The sequence below is a fragment of the Merops nubicus genome, unplaced genomic scaffold (genome assembly GCF_000691845.1).
Source record: "Merops nubicus isolate BGI_N331 unplaced genomic scaffold, ASM69184v1 scaffold9923, whole genome shotgun sequence".
Lineage (NCBI taxonomy): Eukaryota > Metazoa > Chordata > Aves > Coraciiformes > Meropidae > Merops > Merops nubicus.
In genome coordinates, this window is record NW_008599616.1 from 19141 (window position 1) to 32241 (window position 13101).

At 38.2% G+C, this 13101-nt stretch overlaps 1 protein-coding gene across 1 annotated transcript in view; it reads right to left on the reverse strand.

Moving 5' to 3' along the window:
- Positions 1 to 13101, reverse strand: part of LOC103770201 (synaptotagmin-1-like) — a 54487-nt gene that overhangs the window by 6028 nt on the left and 35358 nt on the right. The window contains exon 3 of the mRNA XM_008937453.1: positions 931 to 1053. Coding sequence (XP_008935701.1) covers positions 931 to 1053 — 123 coding nt within the window. The remainder of the gene's footprint in view (positions 1 to 930; positions 1054 to 13101) is intronic.

Sequence of the window (13101 nt, forward strand, 5' to 3'; positions counted from 1 at the left end):
GAATGATGTGATTTTGACTGAAGTTGTCAAAACATAAAATACAGGACATGTATTCTCAAGTTCACTGAAAGACATGCAGAAGAAGTGAAGAAGTGAGATGTGCTGGTATACTTTGGTCCAAAGTTAAGCACAGTGAGTTTTTCTGAGAGGCTGTGAATTGGTATAGCTGGCAGAAGTGATTGCAACTGCAGCAAGGGTACAGGGAGGGGAATGAAACTGGAGCTGGTTCAGGATGTGGTCAGATCTGCTAAGTAACCCGATTCTAGGTCTACATCACATTATTGTGTGTATGCTAAAGTATGGTCTTACCAGCTTCCAAGTAGGGTACTAAAGGAGTATCAGCCCTTGACTGGAGAGGTTCTTCTTGTTGTGCTGTCCTGTTTTTTTTTGTGTGTTTTTTTTTTTTTTTTTTTTTTTTTTATTTTTTTTTTGGTTTTTTTGGGACAGACCTTTTTATGTGAACATCTATTGCAAATTAAAATTTTCTTGGTTAGTAGGTGTACTTCCACAGAGAGCAACAGAACCTGATGCAGGTAGTTAATAAGGTAAAGTGCACACTCTGTGAAGGGAGAGAAAGCTACTCCTTTGCTTACATTTTAAATATCTGAAGGCTGAAGCTATTTTTACTGCCTGCATGCAGACTCCACAATATAATGTGGTTTGACATTGATTGGTGACGTTTTAATATAACTTATTAATAACCATTAGATAAAACAGTTTCTTCCACTTTGACTAAAGGTGTAATACAAACTCTGAGTAGACTGAATGCCAATTTAGTAGTGTATCTCTCATGAATCTTCAGTCTTTATTTCTCCCTTTATTCTGTGCAAGTAATAAGGATTTCAGAAATATCCACTGTAACTAAATGCATTACTTCATTCTCCCTTTGCATACACAGACATGAAATGTTACAGGTTGGTTGTTTCAAACCTGATTGTTCTGGAAGTCATAATCCAAAGAATACTGGATTTTCCCTAGTTTCTCCACTTCTTTGGCTTCTTCTTTGTCTTCCCCATCAGTCAGCCCAGTCTCAGCATCATCATCCTTAAGAGCCTAGAAAGAAGGAATGTAATATTTATAAATACAATAAACTCTTAAGTACCGGTTTAAAATAGACACTGTCTTCAAAAGTATTTTAAACTCATTAAAAGCAAGCATAACAGCAGAAATCCAAATCTGCAATTTACATATATATTTATACTATTTAGGTTGCTCAATAAGATGTTACAAATCAGCAAGCAAGCAATGGAAGTAGGAAGAAGGCTTCTTGGACTAATACAAGCAACAATTGCTATAAAACCTGAAAGTAGAAACAAAATACCAACTTGATATATAAAAAATCTTCTGAGCTCACACTGGCTCTTAGAGAGGCACAAGGAGGCAAACATGCTATTAAATAAGCAAATTCACACATCCATTCAACTTAAGAATATCTTGGCAATGTCAAACCTGGTTGTGCATGCTGTGAATTGTTTGCAATTGGCAAGACGTTTCTGTTGGATTACTATGGTAAAGAGCATGTGCTGTGGATGAGTTCTTCCTACAATCATATGCCAAACATTTTTCATGTTTATTTAGTATGAATATGGAAGCAAAGTTTTCACCATGCCATTAGCAAATGCATGTTTCTCCTCTTCCCTCCCTCCCGAGACCAATTTCCTTTTTATTCATTCTTGCTATAAAGCTTGGCTGAACCAAATTGATTGCAAGTTGATTTTAGTTTGCTTAGAAAGAAACATAAAAATAAAGAAATACAGAACTGCTTACAGCTTTGTTGAGTGCAGAAAACCTGTTATTTTTAAAGAATGTAGCAGTTATCTTAGATTTTATACATAATTAAAATACTAAATGATGCAATTTATTTTTTTTTTTTTTTTTCTGTACCAGAAAGCAGAAGTATCTGCACTGTGGAAAAAGGAATTAATACAATTATTAAACTGCATGAACCATAACTATGTAGATCTTATTCCAGGAGATCCTTAGCTAAGTAAGAACTGAAAAAACAGCAATAGTGATGAGACAAAGAGAGAAAAATTGTGGAAAATGTGAAAATAAAGTTGAGGGCACGAAAACAAGGAATCAATACTGAGCATTAATCCAGAAGTCTCATTGCATGTTACAGTAAACAGTATCCATATCTACAAGAGCCATGTCTGTCTGGAAGTTCCTTCTACATGGAGCTTCTGCTTGCACAAACATACTACTAAATGTGGGAATAAGATTTGTTATGTTCTTTCTTTTTTCACAATATGAGGTGGTCTGAAGAAACCTACAATAGTTATAAACAATAGGTTGCAGCTGGAGCTCTCTGAGAAGAGATAGCAAGGCTGGAAAGTACCTGTATCCACAGTTGGTGGTGGCTGGTGAAAGAAGGAGCGTGAAAGCATTAACATTCTCACTCAGCCATGAACACAGTGTGGGCCATGAAACAGTTGCGTGGGTGTGGTAAGAAGGGAGATTGATTTCTGAAGTAGGAAATGTTATTTTTCAGAAGCAAGATCTAAATTCAAAAGGTCAGATTCAAAACTGTACAGTATTAAGCAATTATTTTTCTGCTTTTGAAATAAGCTAGAAAGTCGGCCGGCATAGCTGAACTGAAATCAATGCAACAACATTGATTTCTGCAAGTTTAGGAGCTGGGTTTGAGTTAAATATCTGAATGATAGTGAATGATGGACTCCTTACTAGGAACACTAATTACAGTGTACCTGGATGAGATCAGCGGGAAAGGTCGGCAGTGGAGGAGAATCACCTGTGAGATTGGAAGAGTAATACTTTTTGAACTAAACTCTTTCTGTTTGGAAAAGCTGGACTGGCTGAAATGAAAATTATTTTGAAACATTGCAATCTCTAAGCTGCTAGTGAGTTCCCTGGCTGTAGCACATGTTAGTTAATACAACAAGCGTGATACGTCAAAACTGACAGGCTCTATGGCAAGAGCCCCTGCAGCAGCATATGTGGGACTTCCAGGATACAAGGTGATGTGATTATGACAATCACCTTGCCTCCATTGGTAATACAAACAATGTATTACAGGTTTCGAGATCATGAAAAAAAAGAAAGATGACTCAATCTACCTGAAGCAATCACATTTATCTAAGCCTGGAGACAACAGGAAGCAATAACTCACAGTGGGATGTAAACTCCAAGACCCACTGCTCTGAATCCTCCCAGTATTGTCCTAATAGAGGACTCCACGATAAAAGAGTGATAAACAGCTCCAGTATACTACCATTTCTGGGATAAGTACTAGACTTTCTGCTGTTCCATCTAATTTTAACACGGATTTTGTTTGAAAGGAAATATCCTATAGCTCTTCCTCAGGAGTAAATGGGAGAATGGAAAAAGAACCTTATATGCTAATTTCTAGGTAGAAGGAATTTGTAACTATCATATCGAGGCAATAGTTACATAGCCATACTCTCTCTAGTAAAATTACATACTCTTCTGCATAGCTGATTAATCGGGGAGATGGCAGAGCGATGGGTAACTCAATGTGAAAAAGTTCTTACCGTGACTATGGAAAAATATAATGGGAAGCTAATGTCAGTCTTGTAAAGGAGTTTCAAAGTGCAGGCAGAAAACATTGCATGGTTGGGAAACTCTTCTCCACAGCATACGAGAGGCCTATTGGAAGGTGAAAGCTATTTTCCAGGGCAGATGGAAAACATTGCATTTTACTCACACTGGCTTTGAAGCTATGATTCTTCTTGACTTTGACTCAGAAACACTGAAGCACTAAGAAACACTAAAAATGAGACAGTGTTCAGTGTTTGCCAAGGTCGTGGTGTGGGAGGAGGGAAGAAATGACAAATTATTATCTCTACAGCAGTCTGTACATAATAGGTTTTACCGTCAAGAGAGGAATTTTCTTTCAAACTAGAGGCCAGTGCTTCATGACGCTGAGTCAAAGGAAGCACAGAAGTTTCTAATGTTTGATGCAGCTGCTGCGTTCCAAAGAGGAAGAAGAATTGGATTGCTTCAAGGTACTTGAAACACCCCATAGGGATTTTCATTTTGTATTGAGATTCTCTGAAAGATCAATATTTAATGGAATAGTACTGCAATCCTCCATTTATAGCACACTGTATCACACTGTATTGAATCTCACTGTGGTATTGCTAGAATCAATTAAAACAAGCAGCTATATTTGATTGGTTTTAGAAACAATATTTTTAATTATAAGCAAGCTTTTTCCTCAAGCCTCTGCAACTGACACAACTGTAATCAGAAAGCCTGGGTTTACACGCAGAGGAATAGAAGCCTTTCCTTTCCTGTTATTTCTTTTAATTTTATGACATTTTAAATGCTGTTTCTGCAAAATATGCAACACAGAAATATATTATTACATTGTGCTGGAGACCAGACATCTTTTCTGATCTGTGATGACTGTGAATTTTACTCAAGTGGTTTATTCATTTCTGCATAACATATGCAGACACACAAAACAATGAAACATCTGTATCCTCTCACATGTGTGTAAGTATCTGAAAAACACAGGCTTATATGTAAGCAGGTGTAGGAATGTACCAAAAAGGTGTTAATCCAATGCAACCATTACAAGGTGATAAATCCACATCTAATGACACCAGCACGTAGGAAAACTTACTTGGGCTAGGGACCTTAAAGAGCCACACATTACACAATATATGTTTTCTTACATCTGGAAGACAAAAGGGATTTGTTTTAACTAACTCTCATCTAATCCAAAGTTGAATGAGCTTTGTATCTAGTTGTAACCAAGGGTGCACACATAAATCTACACATGGTTCTTAAAGAAAATGTTTAATTTTCTTTTTTTTTTTTTTTTTTTCCTCCTAACTGCATCTTTTGCAGTAAAAAAGGAAAGAAAAAACAATACTGCTACACCCTGAAGTTGTTTTTTACAATTCCTGGTCTTCCTCCCCTATATGAGAAATGCCTGCCTCCAGTGATGCTTTCTCCTGATACGAGAAACATCTCTTGCTTCCAGCTCAGTTCCACTAAAAACCCTGCACCCTGTGATCAGGTTTATTCCATTACTATCCACTACAAATCACAATACAGATTCTGGGGATTAAAACAGTTTTATGTACACTTTCACTTAATCACTCCCAGAACTATGTGTAGAAATTGAGAGGGTCTGCAAGGGAATTAGTGGAGTCTGTCTGCTGGTTGCCTCCAGATTCCATATGTGTAGAAGCTCCAGGAAAGCAAAATGGTATGAGACTGGGTAACAAAACTGCTAGGGGAGCAGAGTGTTGCCTCCTGCACAGCAAGGCAGAGGCCACAATCATGTCTGAGTCACCAGGAGGATGCAAAGACCTATGAAGGCCTATTTTGCACCTGGATTCCAGTCTCAGTTATCTTCATGCCTCATTGTTAGTGCCTAGTTCATGTCACAAGCTATTTAAGGCTGTAAACATGATGTCTTTCACTGTCATACATAAAGAAACACTTTCAATTAACAGTGTTTTTTGGAATCCTTCCATTTATGGGGTGGCCTATGGCCTCACTTTTAAGGAAATAAGTTACCAGTAAGCAAGAAGAAGAGGCATTAGGAAGAAAAACATAACACTGACTGCAGTCTGTATGTTTACTTGCTGCACAGTGCATGCTGTTGCCCCATGTTTCATCTTTGCCTGCCCCATCAATCATTCCTTTTGTTCACATGGCAAAGGGGATTTTTTTTAACGTGTGAATGATGCTCAGTCCTCAGGCTTGTGCAATGCCTGCTGAGCCGAATGGAAGCAAACAATGATGTGGTAGCGAGGATGTTCTGTGCCATCTCCAACAATGAATTTATCAGAAAGGCAGTATTTCCTCCACACCGAGGAATGGGTGCATTTCCATTAATGATGGTGCACCTTTTATCAATTTCTTTCACATTCAAGAACACCGTAATTCTGACCTGGCTAATTTGTATCCTAGGAGAAGAAAAAAAGGCTTTAAAATTTCCTGGCTGATTCCCTATCACTAAGCAGAAAAGCCTGCAGTTGTAACACATTGTCTATCAGAGTCCCTCAGAAGGACAGACAACATTTCATTCATTCAGCATCTGCTTTCTCTCCATGAATTAATTTAAAGAGCATGTTACGCATGGGTTTCCAGTGGCTGAGCCAGACTTTGGTCATTGTGTAATCTACTTTGCCATTACTGCTGTACGAGTGTTGGCCTCACACATCAGCAGTGGGCCACACTGATGCACGGAATGAGCAAGACCCTGCTGTGTTCAGCATGCGACTCCTTGACATTACTACCTCGCTTGTTATCCAGGTTTTAAATGGTCTGCTAGGTTATTCAAAAGAATTTATTTCTTTAAGAAGCATCATGACATGAGGTCATGATTTCCAGCTTAAGTGCTCAGGGAATTGTTTTGGTACTAAAATACCAACTTATTCTGGTGCAACAGAAGAATACAGCAAATGCTGCAGGTGTGCAATGTAAAAATATGAATATATACATTCAAGTTACAGCTGCTAAGCCCCTAAATCTACCTGTTTTTCTTATAGTCAGTGTTTACTTGCTGAAAAAAGATGCAGCTGATGTCAGCCTGGGGGCCTATTTTGGTAGTTCATCCTGTGGGTCAGGGCTCTGCTTTGAACACAGGGCCCATGTGCATGAACAAAACGAAGCAAGCACTCTTTCAAGTACACCAGCGTGCTCTGCCCCCACTTCACATATGGCAGCGCTTGGGTGTGCTGAGCAGCAGGCTGTGAGTAGGAGGCAGCTTTAGGCTGCTTGGCCAATGCATGCTGCTCAATCAATTGTTCTTCATCCTCGCAAATGACTGGCAGCAGGCCAGATGGAAGCATGCTCTGGGACAAAGCTTGCTCCTCAACATGGGAGGACCATTCCAAGTACTGCATTTATTTGTCTGAAAAATTTGTCATACTATATAATTAGGACTGCATCTATTTAACAGTGAAAATCAACCTAAATATAGTCAGACATGATTTATGGGGTGCCACATAGATCTGTGGAGAAAAAGTTAGCAAAGACCTGTTTTTTTCTTTGGCTCAGCTGCTTAAAAAGAGATAAGATCATCCTCCGACCATGCTCTAAACAGAGCATCATCAAGTATCTGATACTCTTATGCTTGAAGGTTACTTTGCTATTCCTATTTATTATTCATCATTTTGTAAAGAATAAATGCCTTTGCTTAAAAAGTAAACAATTAAATATTCCCAACAGGGTTTGAAATGTATACCTCATTGATATGAACTGCTGTTCCTATTGTAGGTTATTCATATCCACTAACTTCAGGCACTTGGTGTAAGAGTTTAGCTCTTCATATAATCAGTGGATACAGGTAAATGTCTCGAGAGTATGATTCAAATCACTTAATTTAGAGGAATAATTGCATACTTCCTAGACACCACTCATTAGGAACCTGCAGACTCTGATCTTGAATTAAGAATTCAAAATTCTGCTAATCAAGAGAAAGCAAGAAAGAAACATCCTTGACAATGGAAGCTTCCAGTGGCAAAACCATCGGTACAGAAACTGAGACATGTAAGAAAATTAGTAGGATATGTATCTTCACATCATCCTAACAGTGCAATAGGTTACAGTAAAAGTAATAAAGGAATTATTTTACAGGAAAAATAGCTTTAGAAAAGGAGGAAAAAGAAACTCATGAAGCATGCAAAGTAAGCTCCTGTTTCTTCTTGGGACTGACTGAGAGGAAATGATAGGAATGCAAACAAGCCCAACCTTGTGGCTCCCAGCTGTTGCTTCCGTATTTTTGGAGTTCTGAAGTCTAATATAAATCTGAGCTACAAAAGGGTTTTGTGGAAAACCCTGCAGAGCACAAACAATCATCTATAACATTGTATCTTCATAAACAAGTTATTTTCAGATTTTTCAGGAAGTTTTATGCACCCTGCAGAGTTGCCTTCTGAACAGGTAAGGAAGCAGGATGATTGGTCAAGCTTGAGGTTGAGTTAATGTACAAATGGGACTCATCCAATCCATTTTGACTGCCACAGTATACTTACTGGGCTTATTTTCTGAGAAAGACTTGTCACCCTTGTTTCTGACTCATTTTCTACACTGTAATGGTTCTGTAGCACATTGCTGTTTTTCTGAGTGTGAGTTAGGTTGTCTCATTGCATTGTGGGAAAGCCATGGGAAGCATTAATGTCACCATGGGCTGAAGATGCAAACCAATGGGAACTGGCATGCTGAAAGCAAGACAGGTGGCACCGTGGAATAAATACACGCAGTATTCTTTAGGCATTCAAGTGGGAAAACAAACAAGCACATGAAAAAACCTTGCAGAAGAAAAGTCCAGTGCTAGCAAGAGAGCTCGTGTCCCTCAAAAAGATCCTCTTGGACTATTTCCAGCAATAAAGTATTCCTTTGAGTGAAATCCAGTCTCTCTGGATGTCAGTGTGGATTTTACTGACTTCATTTTGGCTATCATCTTCATGCTGCCAGCTCAGCACACACTACTTTAAAATATTTCAGGTCACCTAACGTTAAAAAGCTTGTCCCTTCAGTATTTTGACTTCATGAATGAGGTCAAGAGTGTTCAGTGTTCAACAGCTAAAATCATATGGTGAAATTGTTTAAGAAAATAATTTTCTGTTGCAGTTCAGTTAGTTGCAATCACCGCTTTCGATATAATGTTACTTTATAAGGCCCTGATGTTTCACTGCTCTTAAAACACAAGCATGAATCAGAATATTACCGTAAAAGGAAGGCCTTTGTAAAGGAACAACAAACATGCGGAAAAGTCAGGTGGACGATTGAAGGCCACAGTAAGTCAATAGCAGAGCCCAGAATATACTCCTCATATCCAGGGCGTAGTACATACACCTGATTCCAAATCTCCTATTTCATCTAATGGACACACTCATTGTAAGCCAAAAATCTTTCACTAGTGACAGTGTTTTAGCCTGTTGCAATAAGAAAGGACCAAGCTATTAAATCTCCTTCTCCACAAATGCTTGGTGACCTAATAAAATGTTCAGACCACCCCAATGTTACTCTCCAAGCAATAGGGCTAAATTTCAGTAATTTTGAAGAGCTACTCTTCATGACTGAAATGATTAATTATATTCCTTTCCTCAGTGCACAGGCTGACCTTAAGCAAGAATTCTGCTGTACCAATGCATTAAATTCAGACTCAGTAAGTCAGCAACCAGTACAGTGACTCTGGAGCTGGGTGTTTGGGGGCTTTTTTTTTCCCCCCAAAAAAACCCACAGTGGGAACCACCAGGGCCATTGGCAGATTGGAAAGTTATAAAGAAGAGAACTGTGATAGACGGATCTCAGAAAAACATTTTTGTCAAACAAAACATAGTTGTCATTCAACTGCATCAACAGGAATCTGGAATAAGACCACTTAGAAGAATTTGTTAGGGAGCACTAAGAAGCTATATTGAGATGATGCAAGAGCCCACAGTAAGTTTCATGAGGTACCAATCATTTCAGCAACACTTAGAAACCAAGACATTAAAAATACACACTGCTTTCATCTACTTTTGATATGATGACATTTATACAAAAAGGAAATAAATTTAGCAAGTTATTTTTATGTGCCTATCAATTTTAAACTTGAGCTTTCTAGTACAGTTTGACTTAATATCTTAACTACAGAAAGAATGACAACCTCTTTCACTTTCCTCTGGCCTCCTTCCAAATATATACACAGCCAAAAAATTCCCAATCAATTTAGTTCAGCCTCTTGATGTGTGTATCAAAGCTACTACATATAAATCTCAGCTGAGGAACCACAGCTGTCAGAAGACTATATGTATCAGAGCTTTAGACAAGGTGCGTCCAAATAGCAAAATAAACCTACCGCAAGTGACAATCCAGAACAGTCATGAGACACAACATAGACAAGGAGGACATAGGAGGAAGAAATAAAAATTAAAACATCCACACACAAACATTAGTAAAAACCATGGAGAAATGACCTTTTTACAGCAGTACATTCATTAACAATTTGCCTCCCCTAGAATGATTCTAATCTTCCCACAGGTCCAGCAGGTGGAGTTGTATACTTTACTTGAAAAAGTAAGCATAGACTGTATGGAAATGGGTTTCAAGACGGAAAATCTACTGTTATAGTCAACTCAACTCCTACTTTACCTCAACTACATTTGTTCATAATCTATATTATTTCATACACAGTTTCTCATTTGAAGTTGCGTTCAGGAAAGTAGACATTTTGAAGCACAGATATTCTAAGAGACCAAAATTTTATTCCACTTTCTGTAATATCTAGCTATCATGTGTGACTGTTGAGCTGACTGAGTTTCTTTGTCAAAAAGACCTTTAACGATGTCAGACTATAAGGCTCCATAATGACTTGGCATGGGTGGGCAGGTCAGCACGAGCACACGTAAGTCACAAGTTCTCTCTGACTAACAAAATGAGACCAAGATGGAAATCATATTTCCAGAAGCTGATACTTTCAAATTTACCAAATGCTACCCCTTATCAAGTGTTGTATGCTTAAGGAACTTAGATCTCACAAGATGCCAAGTGCCTATCAACCGCTATTATGCACTCTCTGCTTGACAGAAAGCAATTAGCACTTGCAGGTTCAGGTTTAACAATGATTGAACTATTTTTTTTTTTTGACAACATTTCAGATCTTTGGTACTGTATGATGCCCTTTATAATGCCTTTAGATTTACATCTTGATCTTCAGTTACCTTTTTTTAACATTAACATTTGTTTCTTTAAAGAGCTAAAAGGCCTTCTTGTTGTTTCCCTTTCTATTTTATGCCAGAGTGTCTGAAGTTGTTCAGTTCTCTTAACTGAAATATTCCACATTTATCTTTGCATTGAGTTCACCTAGGTGTATTAAAATTTGCTCTGACAACTCAGGATTAAACAGTTCCAATAAATCATCAGTCTTTCAGAAAAAAAAAAAAAAAAGACTGCTAAAATTTCACAGATTAGGAATTAAGTTGGTAGTATTATTGAATGCCAAAGACTTAAAAGCCCTACACTATCAGCCTGCTAGTTATGAATTTAAGGGCCTAATTTAAGCAGCCTGTGTTTGAAAACCGAGACAGTGAAGAGGAAGCTTGGCTGCAGAGTTTATGATCCATCTACTTATTAAAAGTCTGACATTTGCATCAACTTAGGATCTACCCTCCTTAGGTTTAACTGTGCAAAACAAAACATACTGGTTAAATATCAAAATGTTTGGGCAAAAGGATGCTTAAATAACTATATTGAAATTTTGAATTAAATAATCTGTGCTACATTTCAAAGTTTGAGCTCTCTTTGTAGCTAAGAGATGCATGATTCCACTTTTTATAAAATTTTCCCATGAAAAAAAAGATAGAAATGGAAGGCACTATTAAATACCTAATGTAATTTTGCATTTAAAATATTTATTTTCCAAGAATCCGTGGTCATTTATCCAGGTCCTAATGGATATAATTAAAACCACTTAAGAATATATTGTAAATACAACAATGGCCTTACACGATATGGAACAATTCCACATAAATATAGATCAATGAATTGCACATTATTTGCCATACAACAGAGTATTAGGCTTGCTATCACTGGTATAACATAACAAACATCTCAAAGAATTTTTTCCACAAACATAATCAAACAGTTCTTCCAAATTATTCTTGGTTCAATGGGAGGAGTTGGCTCACAGTAGCCCAGGGTAACCCAACAACTGATGATCTGATATTCCATGCACTGCTGAGGGGGAAATATCTCACAATTACTTAATATTAATAGCCCAGAACAAAGTCTATGAATCCCATACAGGGAATCTATGAATGCTAAATCAAAGTACTTAAAGAAAAGGGGTTTGTTTCACTTTCATCATATGAAGAAAAGAATATCAGCATAAATTCTTCTTCAAGGGAGAACTCAAACTTCCTGCTCTGTTGTTTTTTGAGCTCTGCCACACTAATCTTCCTAACCTTGGAACAGCTGCATCTACATTAGTGATTTTGTGTACTGATGAGGTTGTTCTCAGAGGTGAATTTATCTTGTCTTGGTGTCATGTACTCCAGGACACCAGTGTAACACAAGAAGCATCTTCTTTCCAGCTGGAACAATGGTTGAAGCTGTGTACCAAGGCACTATCTAAAGTGCTCTCCTTGCAATGTGGATACAAGGGTTTCCAGCCGTTTGCTCTTTGTGTCTGTGCAGGACTGTTATTTGTGGTAAGGCAATCTGGGATGGCTACTACAACTGAGTAGCATAAATAGGAGGAATAAAACAAATGGATTTTCAGTTATTTTCTTTCCCTGCTATCTACTTAGCAAGAACAACAAAACCTGTCCTCTTATCTGATAAAGGAAACTGAAATAGCTCCGATAGATCTGTACCTTTGAAGTTTATCCATTATTTTCCTCCCCTTATCTGAGCTCCTTTCAGATTCCACTCATGTGATCCATTTGCAGCTAGTCATCAGCCTTGCATGGCTTCCTCACCCACTCTACTGATTTTGCTCTTCCCCTATAACATCTTACATGCCTGGAGAAGCATGCTAAACCTGTTGCAGGACTCTTAAGACTGTCTGATGAGCCATACTGGTGGCTGCTCCATCACTGTACAGTGGCATCTCAACACTTGTTCTGGACTGCTCCATGGGCCTCTTAGCTACTGTACTCGAGGCTCCTCTTCTTGCATCTCATCCTGATCGGCTGGCCCTAGTCCTCATGTTCCCAGTTTTGTCCTGTACTTCTAAACCTGCCTCAGCCCAGCTTTCTTATAAACTAGATCCAGACTTGTGGAAGGAACTACTCATTCCTGATCATGCTTTTGTCCTCTCACTTTGGCTGGGTAAGTGCTCCTGGAGTGCTCTGGCTCAACCTTAGCAGGCATCTTGGGAGTACAGACTTGACCATGTAATATCTTTGGCTCCTACTGAAAAGGTTTTGTAAATCAGTTCTCTATATTTCTTCAGCACTTTCTGTTTAAAAATACAGCTCTTTGTCTTCTTATCTTGGGAAATCTGGCAACTCAGTAAGAACACATGGATACCTCACATTTATTTCTCCATTATTCTTATTCTCAACAGTTTGTTCCAGCAAGGACAAGCCTCTGGCCCTGAGGATCAGTTCTTACAATCTTCTGCTTCGCTTGCATGAAGCAGATCTGAAGGACAAGTTTTTCTGCCCT